The 17,651-nt window shown below is 38.5% G+C and overlaps 1 protein-coding gene and 1 long non-coding RNA gene across 2 annotated transcripts; one reads left to right on the top strand and one right to left on the bottom strand.

The window, feature by feature from the left end:
• Window positions 1-10,425: 10,425 nt before the first annotated feature.
• On the top strand, window positions 10,426-11,684 carry LOC132562910 (uncharacterized). Its single transcript, XR_009554778.1, has 2 exons — window positions 10,426-10,586; window positions 11,232-11,684. It is a non-coding gene; the product is annotated as an uncharacterized LOC132562910 (long non-coding RNA).
• A 481-nt stretch (window positions 11,685-12,165) lies between these two features.
• LOC132562903 (uncharacterized) lies at window positions 12,166-13,794 on the bottom strand. Its single transcript, XM_060227679.1, has one exon. The coding sequence runs from the start codon at window positions 13,792-13,794 to the stop codon at window positions 12,166-12,168; it is 1,629 nt and encodes a 542-aa protein (XP_060083662.1).
• Between the last annotated feature and the right edge of the window lie 3,857 nt (window positions 13,795-17,651).

Raw genomic sequence — 17,651 nt, 5'->3', positions numbered from 1 at the left:
GATGCTGATTGCTGAACTCAGTCTTATGTGCCCTAATATGCATTTGCTGACCAAGTTTCATCTAAATCGGATTATATTTCGGGAAGTTAGAGCACGGAAATGAACCGACCAATGAAATCAAATGATACCTCATTAGTATGCATAATTATTAACAGGTGACACTGATAGTCAAACTCAGTCTTAATGACCCCAAGATGCATCTGCTGACCAAGTTCCACCCAAATTGGATGATATGCGAATACGAAAGTGTGACAGACAGACTGACGGACGGACAAACCCAAATGATTTATCCCCCGTTTCGGTGAAAGCATCGGGATCAAATCCACAGTTCTTTTAGCTGCGCCGTTCTATACACAATCTAACGGTTATATGCTAACCTGGTGTTAAAACTAATCGAGCTTATCAGTCATTCATTGGAAAACTTGAAGGTAGGATGTAAGAAATGTTCCTATTGTATCCATTTTCTCTTCTCGAACGCGTTTCTTTCCACTGCCTTACGTGGCGACACTTTGGTCTTACGTTGAGCTTCCGTACAAATGTCCTGTCGCTTAACAAACTGCTGATAGTACCTAATGATTGTGTGATTCAATATAAGGTACCATGAAACCGCGTCCATGTTATGACATTTCAGAGTGATGGCACCGTAGTATAAAAATGTCCTTGACTGGTTGTCACCTTCTTCAAGTGGCTTCAGTTATTGCAAACAAACAAAAGTTGAGTCGCAGCAATACGGGAAAAGACTTCCTGATATGTTGTTTCTTGAAAAAATCCCTATGTATATGTTGCAGTGACCTCCTTAGGATATATTTTCTGCACCTTGTCCCGCATGGTCTCTACACTGAACTCTGTGCATACTTTCCTTCTTGTTTTACTGTTATTCATCATCATTACCATCACCACCGCCCCTCTTTTGTTTTACTGTTATTCATCATCATTACCATCACCACCGCCCCTCTTTTGTTTTACCGTTGTTCATCATCATTACCATCACCACCGCCCCTCTTTTGTTTTACTGTTATTCATCATCATTACCATCACCACCGCCCCTCTTTTGTTTTACCGTTGTTCATCATCATTACCATCACCACCGCCCCTCTTTTGTTGGACTTGTCAATGGTTGACAAATCCTGTACATACTGACACCTCATGAGGCATATGGTGTCGTTCTCTGTGTCTCCCTTTCCCTCACCCCTCGCATTCACAAAATAGTTTTCACATACAGCGAAGGCAGTTGTGTTCCCCGGGAGTTCGAAGCGAAATGCTCGCTGTTGAAACTGTACTCAAAAGTCAAACAACACACACAAGTAAACACACCCTTTCAAGTATTTGTTTAACAAATGACCGAATATGAAGAAAAGTACACAAACAAACTCCACATTTAAGACCCTAAATACATTCAACATAAATGGAACCTCGGGGTACAACGGCCATGGACTGGTTTGCAGGCGGATTCGAGTCTTCTTACCTGGCTTGTAACATATAAAACTCTTTTAGATAGGGCAACGGAGAAAACAGTTTTTGAGATTTTTTTATACAGAACTGTTTATTCCACACTGGCAATAGTGTGAAAAAAAAAACAAGCACAGCACCATTACCTCCAATCTCTAAATTTGGAATATCACACAATTATACTTATTACACAAGCATACAAACCAACTAAACACCATACAAGAAACACCCCCCCCCCCACCCACACATCCCAAGCCAAACCGTGGGATGTATATATTAGTATATACAAAGCCTAAAACATAATCCAACCATCCTACCCGCGCATGCGCAAGGAATTTCTCTCTTTTCAAAAACTTAAATTTATATTAGATATTCTAAACCTATCATGACATTTTCTTCTTCAACGTAATATATCTTCCCGAAACCTTTCATAACCATTCTTAATCTGCACATTCACACAAATCACATCTATAACCAGAAAGGTCGGTATAGTGAACAGATTTTTGCAGAAGGAATAGATTGGAATCACAGACTGAAACAGACATTGGTAAAGTGATAAAATAGCTTAGTCCATATGATTGGAAAGGTTTCAAGACGAGGACAACCAAAGAAAACTGTTTACTCTAATTACACTTACACCGATCTAACCACTAACCATTAACCATAGTCCGGCGGATGGGACTTTAAACGGTGGCCCGTGTGAGGATTGCCTAATATTGCACGCTAAAGATTCCTCTGTGGCTTTTCAAAAAGAGCAGGAGTGATAACGCCGGTCCAGGGGTCTAGGGATGGTGTCGGACTATACAGTTATTTTAAGGCATTAGACGGACTTCAAAATTACCCTAACACAAACCAAATCGAGATAGGTCCCCAGCTCTTCCTTTCAGTGTCTGGACATCTGTCATCGAGTTTTGTGTGGATGTTTTTGTTTTTGATACTGTAAAATATAATGGAGGCAGCCTGGTAAGTTTCATGTGTCTTTCTTTATTGGGGTCGCAGCTTCAAGTCGAACATGTCAATACATACAGATAATGAATACATGGAAATTCTTGTTATTGATTACACAAAAATCAATCACGAATTAAACCACCGTTCGGATCTAATTACATTACAAGAAAGATCTTGTATATGTACATATGAAACTATTGTTACTGATATGCAATATCAGTAGTGAATTAAATCACTAATTGGATTCAATTACAAATACAATAAGATCCAAATGTAAAAATAAAGTGTGAGTAAAATGGGGCAAATTAGCTAAGTAAATATTGGGGAAAATTAGCAACGTTAATTTTGGGGAAAATTAACTAAGTTAGAGCTATACTCTGACTTGACTGTGGAGGTAAATGACAAAGGAATAACTCGCGCAGTAGCTCGGGACTTATTGTAGTAAAATAATACACGCAGAACATATTATAGGGTAATCATCATAATCATTAGTTACTCCAGAATGGTAAAAATATAAAGTAATTATTTACAACATAATGATACTTCATGAGAAAATGAAGTTATTTATATCAAATGAATTATTACCTCTTTAAGAAATGAAATATTCAAAACTATTTGAGTCTATACATTGTAAATATTAAGAAGGGCACATGACAGGAATGTTTATTTACATTAGGAACATTTACTTCCTGTTTATATGACTAACTTCCGGTTTTGGAATGAACTTCCGGTTTTGGAATGAACTTCCGGTTTACGGAATAAATGAATGAATGAAGTTCGTAAAAGAGGGGGGGGGGGGGGGTGTATTTACAATGTCTTATTTATCATGTAAGATGAAATGATGCCAAATTACGCTTACTCAGATGTTCAATTATTTCAGCTAACGTATCTTGTCTCTCATGCAAAACGTTAATAGTCGGTATAAAGTACATAACAAATAAGACGCACGGTTCAGAAAATCTATCATGTTAACATTAACATCAGGGGACTTTCTGCTTAATCGCATTACACGATAATATACATAAAAACATGATTTCTTACTGGTAATGTTAAACTGCACAGATTTCAGCTAAATAATCGGTACTTATACTCTTGATCGAGCATTGTCAAACTGCTATATGTACAACGATAGATCATTATCTTTCAGGTAAAACTACACAAGCATGTGTTCTTTTATCATTCAAGACGGATGTTATGAGTTTGTAAAACTCTATTTCAAAATTTGGAACAGTTTTGCACAATCAGTGCGGTAGCAATACCAAAATCTTTGATATGTACAAATTCACATCAAAATAGCAATATGCCAATTTAGGTTAAGATCTCTCTTTTAGTTTGGATACTTATTTATGCCTTATCCTTTCTAACACTTTGTTTCTCAAACATAGGAAATTTTCCTATAGAAATATATAAAGTTTTCCACACAAAACAACGTTATTTCTGAATGTCTTAAATCAAATTCTAGTTATCAAATTTAACAAAACTCTACCGTACATGGATTTTAAAAATCTGAAGGTCGAAAAGATTATAAGAGGGAAAAATATGAATTCTTTGTTTCGCATAAATCAAGAATAGGCAAATAAAATGTAATAGAAATACAAAATCAAATATCAACCAACAATGAAAATCTCACACAATGATTATGAACATCTTCAACAAAGACAAATAAAATATAAAATAGAATACATGTAAAAAGAGAAAATTGCTCACCTGTAAAATATAATGGAGGCAGCCTGGTAAGTTTCATGTGTCTTTCTTTATTGGGGTCGCAGCTTCAAGTGACCAGCTGGACACGCGACACTACATACTCAGGTGCCCCCCCCCGAATCAAGGTGAGGTACCAGGAGGGTTATTTAAGGCGCTACTATAATAAAGAATGGGTAATTTACCCTTAAGCGGCCTCATAAAAAAAACTTATTTCCACTCTGACCTTAGCTCTGATTGGTCAAATGTTAGCGTGGGTTTGGACAAAGAAATTGGAGAAAAACAGCGATCTGACAGGCCGGTTATGCAAGATTACCTGAGCCTTAATTGACTCAAACACGTACGATAATTCTTTAACAAAGAACTGACGTTAGAGTAAGGGTCGGGCTAATTTCTTAATTGATGTCATAAAAGGGATTATCAGAAACTGACCGCGTTGCTGTACTGATCAAATAACCATATGTTGGAAAACCTAAATCTTGTTTGTTAACTTGTGTACGAGTTCAATTAACATGATTCCGAAAACAGTTATTTGATTTAGGTATTATTGTATTCAACTCTGGTTTTACAAAAATATACAGAAAAAGCTATAAAATCTCAATTTCGTTGAAATTTACTTTTTTAAAATCATTTTGTTATGTAAGTTATAAAAAGGTAAAATATCAGTATGATATATCCCTCCTGGTTGGGAAAAATCTTTGTCCTCAAAGATTAAAAGTAGTGGTATAAGCTGTATTTTTTTGTAAAGGGAGATAACTCATACAAAAATTGTCATAAAAAGATACATGAACAGTAATTGACAATGATTCATCAATTGACAATGCATATGAAATTCTTTATATACACAAACATTTTTACTCATTTGAAACAACTCCAGCGGGTAGTTGATGACAATGAAGACATTTCTAATAAACGAAAAAAAAACAGATTGCAAAAATAAAAAAAAAACTGTTTGAGCACCCAGCGTTTTACATAGGAAACATTAATGTCCATATGGGTGACACTACAATAAAAAAAAAATCACAATATGGGTGAATGGAAAAGAGAAACAATATTTACAACAATCAGAGCAAATAAGTCATGCCAGAATGAATTTTATGTCCACACATTATCAATTTTTTTTGTTACTTCAAAACCTGGAAGTACCCTTGATGGGTTAATATGAAATAGGCAGCATATGGGTGCCTTAGTAATTTTGAGATGCGCCGGCTGTGGAAGGGGGAAATGTTAATGGTGCTTTTAGGGTAGATAGTTTGTTTAGTATGGTTATTGATGATGGAAAACTGATCCCACTCAATATGAAGAGACTTTAAGACTCTTCCTCTAAGTGTAACACCAGTAACATTAGTGGGTGGAAAGATTGTCCAGTTATTGGGACATAAGGGGAGGGAAGCCACCTGTACAAGCATACAATCATGGCCAGTGGTTAGTTCAAGGAAGACAGAGGTTTTGTGAGCAGATTGGAATTTTCTCCAGAAGATGTAAGCGGAGAAGAGGATGAAGGCTGTGGTAAGCAAGGATAAGGTTACATAAGGCCAGGGAGTCTGTAAGGTGTTATAGAAATGGTCAGTAATGGAAGGCGGGGTGGCCAAGTCAGGGAGAGCACTGTAATGGAAACTGGGTACATCAGGTGGGATAGTTAGTGCAGAAGATGTCTGTGCTAACAATACAGCTGCTGAGAGTCGACGAAATTTTCGTAATATCCAAATAAATAACCCAATTGCTACCCAGGCTGAAGCTATGGCCGCCAACGCAATAATTCCACTAGTGTCAGGCCAGCTGCTGAAGGCAAATTCTAACTGACCATCTAACATGGATTCTGACAGTGTTTGAAATACTTTCTCATTTTGTTTTGTTTTCTTAACAATACGATCAAGACTGAGATGATACTGGTTATCGTTGGCCAAAGTTTGAGAAAATGAGTGATTGTAAATTTCAATATTTGGAATTTTTATGTGTACAAAATTTCCATAATTAGTGTCACCAAATATGGAGGCATGGTTTTCAGGCTCGAAAAAATGTTGAATTAATGCTAAGTTAACAGGATGTAGCACCGTAACATCTTTAGTGTCATTTTGACCTTGACCTAGTCTGGGTGGTAGATACAAATTACCTGAAGTCACTGAACATCTCGCGGGTACTTGCATTACACAGAAATGACAACCCTTCATCATTTTCTGTCCAGACGGGCAGTCTAACGCTAACATTTTGGTGTGATACATAATCAAATTTGAGGGTGAAAGTTCAATAATGCTAGTTTTGAGCGTGTTTGGGACAAAACGGAAATTACAAAAGGATTTGACCTGAGACTTTTGATTGTAAAAGATTGATGAATAACATGAACCAGATGCCACAGAACGTAATGCTACATGAAATGGACAATACATAATATCCTGTCCTGTACACTGACTAAGTTGGGTGTGTGACAAAACTGAGAAATGTTGATTATCACTAGTATGTAAAAAATAATCCGGAGTGTCTAGTAGCTGTGTGGCATGTGTTGATGTGGTATTGATTGGCACTGGGTAGGAGTACACCTTATACAAGGATAAAGGGTGAACAAAAGATGATATAGGTATTTTCAGTAGGATGTACAAATTGGAATGGTGCCTTGCATACAAAAAGTCAGCAAATGAATAGTAGTATAAAGGGTCAAAATGAATAATATTTGTCCCAGGATATTTGGTAGATATAATGTTCTGAACCTGTTTAAGAGTAGATTTGATTGTCTGGGGGGACAAAATAAAGGGAGATAACTTGCCTTTAACAAAATCATGAATTGCTAGCTGTACGTGCTCTAAGTGTTTTTCTAAAACTGCACTAGCATTAATTTGTTTTAACATCCTATTTTCAAGCAATATGTACTCATGTTGCATTCCGTCTAAAGCGCTAGAGAATTGCTGTGCTAATGTTACAGACTCATCATGATTGACAAGCACTGCTTTGAGAACATTATCAAATCGTTCATTGACTGTAGATACAAATGAGGTTAATTGATGAGCTTCATGAGCCATGGCTGTAGCAAGTTTAATATTGTTATTGTTCAATGTTTGCATGTGGTGTTTTAAGTTGTTCATATCACTTGCTGTTGCTGTTCCGAACAATGATTTCGATATCTCACCAATAAAGTCAAACAAACCTCTTTTTGATCTCCTGGAGCCAAATGTTATTGTTTTTGGGAAGTAAGAATGAGGGATAAGCTGATGAAGTTTTGTGACTGTGGAGTTGATACTAGCCATACATTGCATTCTCAAGGCGTTAAGAGTTTTCAAGACCACATTTGCAGGTTCACATTGTTGACTGCTACACTGAAGATCCCCATGAAGGTATACTCTAGACGGGAGTGGGACTTCAAAAGTGTGTGACCAGTATTCTTGACCAAGATGAAGTTTAGCTGTGGGGGTAAAGAGAATTCCATAGTTCAGTCTCTGAACTAATGATGGTGATGGTGCATTATCACCGGCCGCAAATGGGAGAATCACAAGGGTCATCAGCGCAAGTAGGCTCAACAGAGGAGGAAGTCCAAAGATACCTAAGGAGAAGTAGACAGAAAGGATAAGATTAGCATCTTGTATGCCGTTATGAGATGTTGCAATCATCTCAAAGCACTAAATAAACAGACTTTGTATCTATTTAAATCTTAGCATTAAGTATGCTTAAGGAGAAGAATTAGATGGAAAATAAAGGAAAGGAATACCGGTAAAAGATATCTATGGACTAACCTATTTTGTTTATGATTTATTGCCGTGAAAAACAAGTCAGTTTTGACTGTTTACCCTTTTTACGAGCTTTCCCTGATTGCGTTTTAGTGATATGAAATTCACGAACCATGGCAGGGGGTAGGTTTTCTACAGGTTCCCAGGTTCGAACTGAATGACCAAGCCATTTCACGCGAAATTCCTTGACACCGTTTCGAAACTTGTACTTTATAAGTTTTTCAATCGGGTAAGATTGCTGGTCATCCTGAGAAGCATTTGGGTTGGTTGGGTTTGAAATGGGTTGTTGGACTGGTATGGGTTGTGTTGACTGATCAGCTGGTATGGTTGGGTTGGGTTGGTTTGTTTTGGGGTTAGGAGGGTTTGGTTGGGCTGAACTATCCGTAGGTGTTGGGGTGGATGAGGATGAGGATGAGATCTGAGAAGACTGGGTTGGTTGGGGGAATTGGTCCGGGTTATCGACAAGTTGATTTGTTGGGTTTGAGGGATCTGGTACTCGCTGATTTTCTGGGACATGAGGAACATATGGCGGACATGGTGGGGGATTCAAACTAGGTCTGTTGTCTGGGTTTGTATACAGTTTCAATCGATTGGCATGAATGAGAGATTTGACTTGTTTGTGCGTATTGCAGCGTCGGAGCTTATACGTGTGATTGGGACCTTTGTCGACAATGTAGTATGGTCCATCCCATGGATGGTGTAGCTTTGGTGACAGACCTTTGGGTACTTTAGGGGAATGGAGCATAACCAAGTCATTGACTTGGAATTCAGGTTCTGAAGCCTTTTTGTCGTATTGCTTTTTTTGTTTGGTTCTGGCCTCTGTTATGTTCTTATTAGCTGTTTGTCTAACATACTTGAGGTGATCTATGAGCTGGGTGACATGTGTTTTCGCATCTTTTCCAAGACCATCTTTTGGGATTAAGGCAGTATCAAAAGGTAAATTCATTTCCTTACCAAACAACATCTGGTATGGTGACATATTAGATGCTTGAGTTGATGGTGACATTCTAAAAGCCATTAGAATACCTGAAAGAAACTGAGGCCAGTCTTGTTGATTTTTATCAACATATGCTCTCAAGCACTGGGCAATTGTACTGTTCATGCGTTCACATGTAGAGTTGGTTTGGGGATGATATGAACTTGTAAAGTGTCTAGTCACTTGGAAGATTTCACACACAGCCGTTACAAGTTTACTCATAAAATTTTGCCCTCTATCACTGACAATAGTGCTTGGAGCACCATACCTGGAAAATATTTCAGAGTACAGGACTCGGGCGATTTCCTTAGAATCTTGTGTTCTGAGAGGAAATGCTTCTGGCCATTTGCTAAAGGAGTCCACAACAAGAAGAATGTACTTGTATCCTTCTTTTGTCGTTGTAATGGGTCCTAAAATGTCCATGTGAAGTCGTGAAAATGTCTCACAGATAGGCATGTTTGTTAAGGGTGCTTGCTTCTTGTTTGCAGACTTTTTTATCCGTTGACATGCGTCACATGACCTGATGTAGTCAACAGTATTCTGAAACATTTTAGGCCAATAGTATTTTAGTTGAATGGCCTTGTATGTCCTATCGATCCCTAAGTGCGCTCCTCCTGCTTGACAGTCATGATACGACCTAAGAACATCTTCCCTAAGACATCTAGGGACTGCAAGCTGACGAAGAGGAGTATGCTGAGTATCTCTTTTAGGTGCAGGTGTGTACAGGTGGTATAGAGTGTCATCAAGTAATACATACTGACTGGAAAGAGCAAGGATTTTGCTAGCTTGGGCCTTTGATGTTGGTAAATGTTCTGTAGCTAAGTATTTGTATATGTCTACAAAATCTGGACATTCAGACTGAAGTTTACCAACTGATCCAGAAGTGGAAGGGTCTGAAATGGCAGTTTTGGGGGTACCTTGGGTTGTATCACTGTATAGAAATGTGACCTGTTGAAGTGAGGACTCTACATGTAGACCAACAGATGACACTTCCGGATGAGGAGCCATGTCTTCTAGTGCCTCTTCTGCAGTAGGAGGTTGGACTGGGGGATATAGTCGCCTAGAAAGGGCATCAGCCACTTCATTTGTCTTACCTGTTTTATACAAGATTTCAAAGTCATAACCCTGTAAGAGTACAGCCCACCTAGCTAACCTACCTGTTGACTCTGGCTTTATATCCTTCATCCATTTAAGAGCACTATGGTCAGTATATACCTTGAAGTGTTTTGAAGCTAGGTATACATGATATGTTTTTATACCTTCAACTATTGCAAGGCCTTCTCGTTCTGAAATGGAGTACTTACGTTCATGCTGGTTCAGAGAACGTCCACCATAGGCAATAACACGCTCATGTTTGTTTATGTCTAACTGACCTAATACATACCCAATGGCATTCCCGGAGGCATCCGTCGTCAGAATGAAGGGTTTCGTGTGATCAGGGTATGCCAGTATTGGCGGAGAGGTCAAAACTTGCTTGAGCTGATCAAATGATTTTTGACAGGACTCTGACCATTCAAACTTAACATCCTTCTGGAGTAGTCTGGTTAATGGAGATGCAATTTTACTATAGTTTTTGACAAACTTCCTATAGTAGTTGCATAAACCTAAGAAAGATCTGACCTGTTTTTCAGATGTGGGGACAGGGTAGGCAGCAACAGCATCTGTCTTAGATTTGTCAACTTCGACTCCGTCTTTAGATACCACATGGCCTAGATAATGAACCTTACCTTGAGCAAAGGAACACTTGCTTGGTTTGAGTGTTAGCTGTGCCTGCCTAAGCCTATCAAAAATTTCTTGTAAGTTTTGCAAATGAGTCTCAAATGTACGGGAGAACACTAAAATATCATCCACATACACAAGACAGGTTTTCCAATTCAAACCATTCAAAACTTTGCACATAAGAGACTGGAAGCTAGCCGGGGCATTAACAAGCCCGAATGGCATTCTTTTCCATTGATAGACTCCGGCAGGGGTCACAAATGCTGATTTGTGAGCAGTTTCAGGGTCCATGGGGATTTGCCAGAACCCAGAGGCTAGGTCAAGTGTAGAAAAGTATTGCGCTTTTGAATCCCCAATAGAGTCAAAAACATCCTCAAGACGGGGAAGAGGAAAGGTATATTGTCTGGTGACAGCATTTAGTTTCCTGTAATCTACAGCGAAACGTAACTGGCCATTTTTCTTTTTGACCATGACAACTGGACTCTGCCACATAGATGTGGATTCTGTAATGATGTCATTCTCTAACATTTCTTTTACCTGCCTTTCAGTTTCAGCTTTGACCTCAGGATTTTGACGATAAAAGCGTTGCCTTATGGGAAGGGCATCCCCTGTTTCAATCCTATGTGTATGCTGAGATGTATGGCCTAATTGTGACAGATCTGTAGCAAAGACATTTCTGTTTTGTTGAAGAAAGGTCTTAAGAATTTGTGTTTGGTTTTCAGAAAGATCAGAATTGCCTAAGTCAAAGGTAATAGGATCAGATGTCTGTGTAGCCGAGGAAGATGGGGAGGAATTTGTGGCATCTACAGGTGTGTCAAGGGACATGACAAAGTTTTCAGCAATGACGGATGCAAAACCTATCACAGTTTCAGGTGAAAGTGTGACTTGTTCTTCAGAGGGATTCATGACCTGGACAACGCAAGTCTGATTTGACCGAATGACTGAAACACACTTAGCTCCTACTAGTCCTATTGAAGGTAGTTGGTGAACGGGTTCAAAAAGTATGTTTGAGTTTGGTGGTAGGTCTTGTACCGTAACTGTAATATTGTTTATCGACATTGGGGGAAGATTGTAGTGATATGTGGTTTGAGCCAAAGACACCTCAGTGTGAATAGAAAGAATTTGATTCGTTTCGGGATTTTTCAAAAATAAAGTTTTCCTTTTTATGTCAATAACAGCTTCATGTTTGTTTAAGAAATCTAAACCAAGAATTAAAGGAACATGGAAGGTTTCAAAGACATGGAGGTCAGCCATGAAACTGCATTCTCCAATTGTAATAGGGATGGCTATTTTTCCGAGACTTCTATGTGACTCGCCTCCTGCAACCACTGCGGTCACAGCTGAACACTGTTGTATCTGTGTACTTGTGTTTACCTTTAGTTTATTTAATAAAGATAATGTAACACAGGAAATTGTAGCTCCTGTATCCACCAGCGCTTTTACTAGTGAATCATACAACTCTACACTAACAGTATTTCTATCAACAGGTGTTACAAGATTGACAATCTCTACTGGTTCTGGTGAAGGGTTTGTTATGGGTATGTTGATGGTTGTTTTGCTTTCTAGAGAATTGGGTTTGATCTTGTATCCTGTGATGGGTTGACTCATGTTGGTCTTGGTGTGCCTATCCTTGCTTCCAGGGATAGGCGCGCATCCCTATTGCCTATTAAAGTTTTGTGCTGGGGAAGTGGAATTGTGTATTGACATGTTAGTAGAGGGTGGTTGGTTGAATTTCTTCCGGCGGCACACATCAGCGGTATGATGCCAAATCTTACAAAATGAACACTGTGTATTATAAGCAGGACATAAAAATCGCCCAAGGCATGACTTACCACATCCCTGGCACGGTCTTCTGTTCTGAGGTTGAGGAGGCAGTTGAGGCTGGAAGGACTGTTGCTGCTGCTGGGGTTGATACCATTGTGGAGGAGAGGGCTGTTGAGGTTGGAACGCTTGTTGTGGAGGGAAGGGCTGCTGATATTGGTACGCTTGTTGTTGAGAGAATGGCTGTTGAACTTGGTACGCCTGATGTGGAGAAAACGGCTGCTGGTGTTGTTGAACGTAAGGCTGGGTTGGAGGTTGCTGGAGCTGATGCTGAGATGAAGGTTGCTTATAGTTTGTTTTGTTGTGATGTTGTTTAGATGCTATCACAGACACTTCCTCTCTTACTTCCTGAATTTGATTTACAAGTTGAGTCTGTAGTTTGTTGACAAGCTCATCACACAGTTTTGTCATGGACAGCATGTTAACGCTGTCCGTGTCCGTTGTGCATGCTATTTCCTCTTTTGCCAAATCGACTGCATGCCGAAGGTCAAGGAATGTTTTTGGCTCTTTGCCCAATACTTTTGATTTCAATTTGGGTTGCAGTCCATTCATGGCTACTTGAACCTTGTAGCTTTCTACAATGGTATGTCCAAGGGCCAGCTTCTCCGCTCGTTCCATGTACTTTTCCGCGGGTTCTTCAGAACTTTGCTTCAAGGAGAAGAACTTATTGTCTGTGGTCTTTTGACCAAATCTGTGTAGGAAGGATTCCTTGAACTTTACAAAATCTGTCCTCTCAGTATCTGGGAGGCCTTGCAACCACAGTGCTGCTGGTCCCTCCATGTTGAATGACATGGCAGCCAAGGTTCGTTCATTTGGCACATTATGAAACTTTTGCCATGACTCAAGGTTGGTGAGCCATATGACTGGCGAGTCAGTTCCATTGTATTTTTTTAGATTTATTCCTCCGGTAGCCATTTGAGGAATTAGTAGGTGGTCTTCAACAGGAGGAGGAGGAGGAGGAGGTAGAGGTAAATCTTCTGTATCTTCCAGTTGCTGTTGTTGTTGCTGAAGAGGCTCCTGTTCACTTTCCTGTTGTTGTTGTTGAGGGGGTGGAGGCACCTGTTCACCTTCCTGTTGTTGTTGAGGGAGTGGAGGCACCTGTTCACCTTCCTGTTGTTGTTGTTGAGGGGGTGGAGGCACCTGTTCACCTTCCTGTTGTTGTTGTTGAGGGGGTGGAGGCACCTGTTCACCTTCCCGTTGTTGTTGTTGAGGGGTTGGAGGCACCTGTTCACCTTCCTGTTGTTGTTGTTGAGGGGGTGGAGGCTCCTGTTCACCTTCCTGTTGTTGTTGAGGGAGTGGAGGCTCCTGTTCACCTTCCTGTTGTTGTTTAGCCTTTTGTGGAGGTTTTTGCTGGACCCTGGTTTGGTGTGGTCTTTGTGTTACCTGTTCTCTTGCTGCTGCTGCGCGAGTTCTGCCCGGCTGGTAGTTGGTTGGTACGGTCACAGTTTTGTCTTTTCCCGTCATTTAGGAACTTGGGGATTCCCACCAATCTGTCATCGAGTTTTGTGTGGATGTTTTTGTTTTTGATACTGTAAAATATAATGGAGGCAGCCTGGTAAGTTTCATGTGTCTTTCTTTATTGGGGTCGCAGCTTCAAGTCGAACATGTCAATACATACAGATAATGAATACATGGAAATTCTTGTTATTGATTACACAAAAATCAATCACGAATTAAACCACCGTTCGGATCTAATTACATTACAAGAAAGATCTTGTATATGTACATATGAAACTATTGTTACTGATATGCAATATCAGTAGTGAATTAAATCACTAATTGGATTCAATTACAAATACAATAAGATCCAAATGTAAAAATAAAGTGTGAGTAAAATGGGGCAAATTAGCTAAGTAAATATTGGGGAAAATTAGCAACGTTAATTTTGGGGAAAATTAACTAAGTTAGAGCTATACTCTGACTTGACTGTGGAGGTAAATGACAAAGGAATAACTCGCGCAGTAGCTCGGGACTTATTGTAGTAAAATAATACACGCAGAACATATTATAGGGTAATCATCATAATCATTAGTTACTCCAGAATGGTAAAAATATAAAGTAATTATTTACAACATAATGATACTTCATGAGAAAATGAAGTTATTTATATCAAATGAATTATTACCTCTTTAAGAAATGAAATATTCAAAACTATTTGAGTCTATACATTGTAAATATTAAGAAGGGCACATGACAGGAATGTTTATTTACATTAGGAACATTTACTTCCTGTTTATATGACTAACTTCCGGTTTTGGAATGAACTTCCGGTTTTGGAATGAACTTCCGGTTTACGGAATAAATGAATGAATGAAGTTCGTAAAAGAGGGGGGGGGGGGGGTATTTACAATGTCTTATTTATCATGTAAGATGAAATGATGCCAAATTACGCTTACTCAGATGTTCAATTATTTCAGCTAACGTATCTTGTCTCTCATGCAAAACGTTAATAGTCGGTATAAAGTACATAACAAATAAGACGCACGGTTCAGAAAATCTATCATGTTAACATTAACATCAGGGGACTTTCTGCTTAATCGCATTACACGATAATATACATAAAAACATGATTTCTTACTGGTAATGTTAAACTGCACAGATTTCAGCTAAATAATCGGTACTTATACTCTTGATCGAGCATTGTCAAACTGCTATATGTACAACGATAGATCATTATCTTTCAGGTAAAACTACACAAGCATGTGTTCTTTTATCATTCAAGACGGATGTTATGAGTTTGTAAAACTCTATTTCAAAATTTGGAACAGTTTTGCACAATCAGTGCGGTAGCAATACCAAAATCTTTGATATGTACAAATTCACATCAAAATAGCAATATGCCAATTTAGGTTAAGATCTCTCTTTTAGTTTGGATACTTATTTATGCCTTATCCTTTCTAACACTTTGTTTCTCAAACATAGGAAATTTTCCTATAGAAATATATAAAGTTTTCCACACAAAACAACGTTATTTCTGAATGTCTTAAATCAAATTCTAGTTATCAAATTTAACAAAACTCTACCGTACATGGATTTTAAAAATCTGAAGGTCGAAAAGATTATAAGAGGGAAAAATATGAATTCTTTGTTTCGCATAAATCAAGAATAGGCAAATAAAATGTAATAGAAATACAAAATCAAATATCAACCAACAATGAAAATCTCACACAATGATTATGAACATCTTCAACAAAGACAAATAAAATATAAAATAGAATACATGTAAAAAGAGAAAATTGCTCACCTGTAAAATATAATGGAGGCAGCCTGGTAAGTTTCATGTGTCTTTCTTTATTGGGGTCGCAGCTTCAAGTGACCAGCTGGACACGCGACACTACATACTCAGGTGCCCCCCCCGAATCAAGGTGAGGTACCAGGAGGGTTATTTAAGGCGCTACTATAATAAAGAATGGGTAATTTACCCTTAAGCGGCCTCATAAAAAAAACTTATTTCCACTCTGACCTTAGCTCTGATTGGTCAAATGTTAGCGTGGGTTTGGACAAAGAAATTGGAGAAAAACAGCGATCTGACAGGCCGGTTATGCAAGATTACCTGAGCCTTAATTGACTCAAACACGTACGATAATTCTTTAACAAAGAACTGACGTTAGAGTAAGGGTCGGGCTAATTTCTTAATTGATGTCATAAAAGGGATTATCAGAAACTGACCGCGTTGCTGTACTGATCAAATAACCATATGTTGGAAAACCTAAATCTTGTTTGTTAACTTGTGTACGAGTTCAATTAACATGATTCCGAAAACAGTTATTTGATTTAGGTATTATTGTATTCAACTCTGGTTTTACAAAAATATACAGAAAAAGCTATAAAATCTCAATTTCGTTGAAATTTACTTTTTTAAAATCATTTTGTTATGTAAGTTATAAAAAGGTAAAATATCAGTATGATACAGGTTTCAACTGCTAGGGTTAGGTAAGGCATTATAAGACCCTGGAGCCGTCTACAAAAACTAGTATAATCAAACGATCGCCGGTAAAGACGGTTCTACTCCACAGAAGGGGAGGCAGATCGCTTGCCAATCAAACAATTAGTCGGATTCAACCTTGAATATTCTGCAGGCAAACATTACAATAAACACCAAGAAAATACCCACATAATTCAAACTCATCTTCCATAAAACTATGGTAAAATATGAACAAAAGGAAAGATTTACACAGAGTCTGAAAAAGTACAAGGAGAATAAGATCAGGTGTTCCTGAAGATTAAGCGTATTCTGCTTTATCGACGACATCCGCCTTGTGAACTTTAGTCAATGCAAGTAAGTAATATCAGGTACTAAAATGAGAACAACGAACGACAAGAACGGAACCAACAGACAATTACTAATATACGTCAAAAGTATTGTGCGCTATTACAGTTGACGTTTTTATTTTCATGCGAGGCAGCATTTATTGACTAGATTATCAAAACATGTAAAAAGGACATTGCTAAGTACATCAACTTCACTTTCGGATTCATGTATATTGACCTTAATCATCAAAACGTTTTGATGCAGGGAAACGTTTCATGGATGTTCTCATGATCTCATTGAGAATTATATTTCCTTCTGTGATAAGAAGTTTTAGTTAGAACGTGGCATTTAACAAAGCAACAGCTAGATGACATATTCGGAACATCTGCTTATGTTCCGGTACTGTTTCAAAAGTCTCTGCGCGAAATAATCTTTCCGACATCAAACAAAATTTTCATTTCACAATTATTAACAGGTCGGTACGGAAAAGCGGTAACGCTTTGACAAATTCAGGGAAAACGAATAAGGAAAAATTATTTTCGATTTCACAGTCTATTTATGAAACAGACGATACTTTTTAACGATGTAAGCGACAGAGAGCAAATTCCTTTTCTAGATCCTAAGCGGCACGCCCTGGGAACAAAATAATAAACAACATATCGATTTTGCTCATATTATCATTGAATTCTTGTGGTGGACGCTTTAGGATCAGGTACGTTGAAATTGGATATTCGCTTTACTATGGCCGATTGATGATGTTTTAAACCGCATCTTCAATCAGACCTCTTAGTGCGTCAATACATAAGTTAGAGTGAAAGTTGTTTGCGGCCAACACAAGTATGAGCACGAGTTTCTCACCTGTGCATCGCATTGACATGCACCTGTCAGACACCGCAAGGTGGTTGTGATGCACTGCAGCTCATTCAAAACTCCGCGAAATATGCATTTGGAACTCATGGGAAATAAGATGATTTATACACACCGACGACATGGTAGCGAGTAAAACGACCACATATCATGTGTAACGAAAATGTGTGGTAGGAGGAGGGGAGGGGTGGGGTGTCATCAC

The sequence above is a fragment of the Ylistrum balloti genome, unplaced genomic scaffold (assembly GCF_031769215.1).
Source record: "Ylistrum balloti isolate Yb309-2 unplaced genomic scaffold, AGI_CSIRO_Ybal_v1 Utg371544, whole genome shotgun sequence".
NCBI classification, from domain to species: Eukaryota; Metazoa; Mollusca; class Bivalvia; order Pectinida; family Pectinidae; genus Ylistrum; species Ylistrum balloti.
The sequence above is the reverse complement of the archived record's forward strand: the minus strand, read 5'-3'. Positions and strand labels throughout refer to the sequence as shown.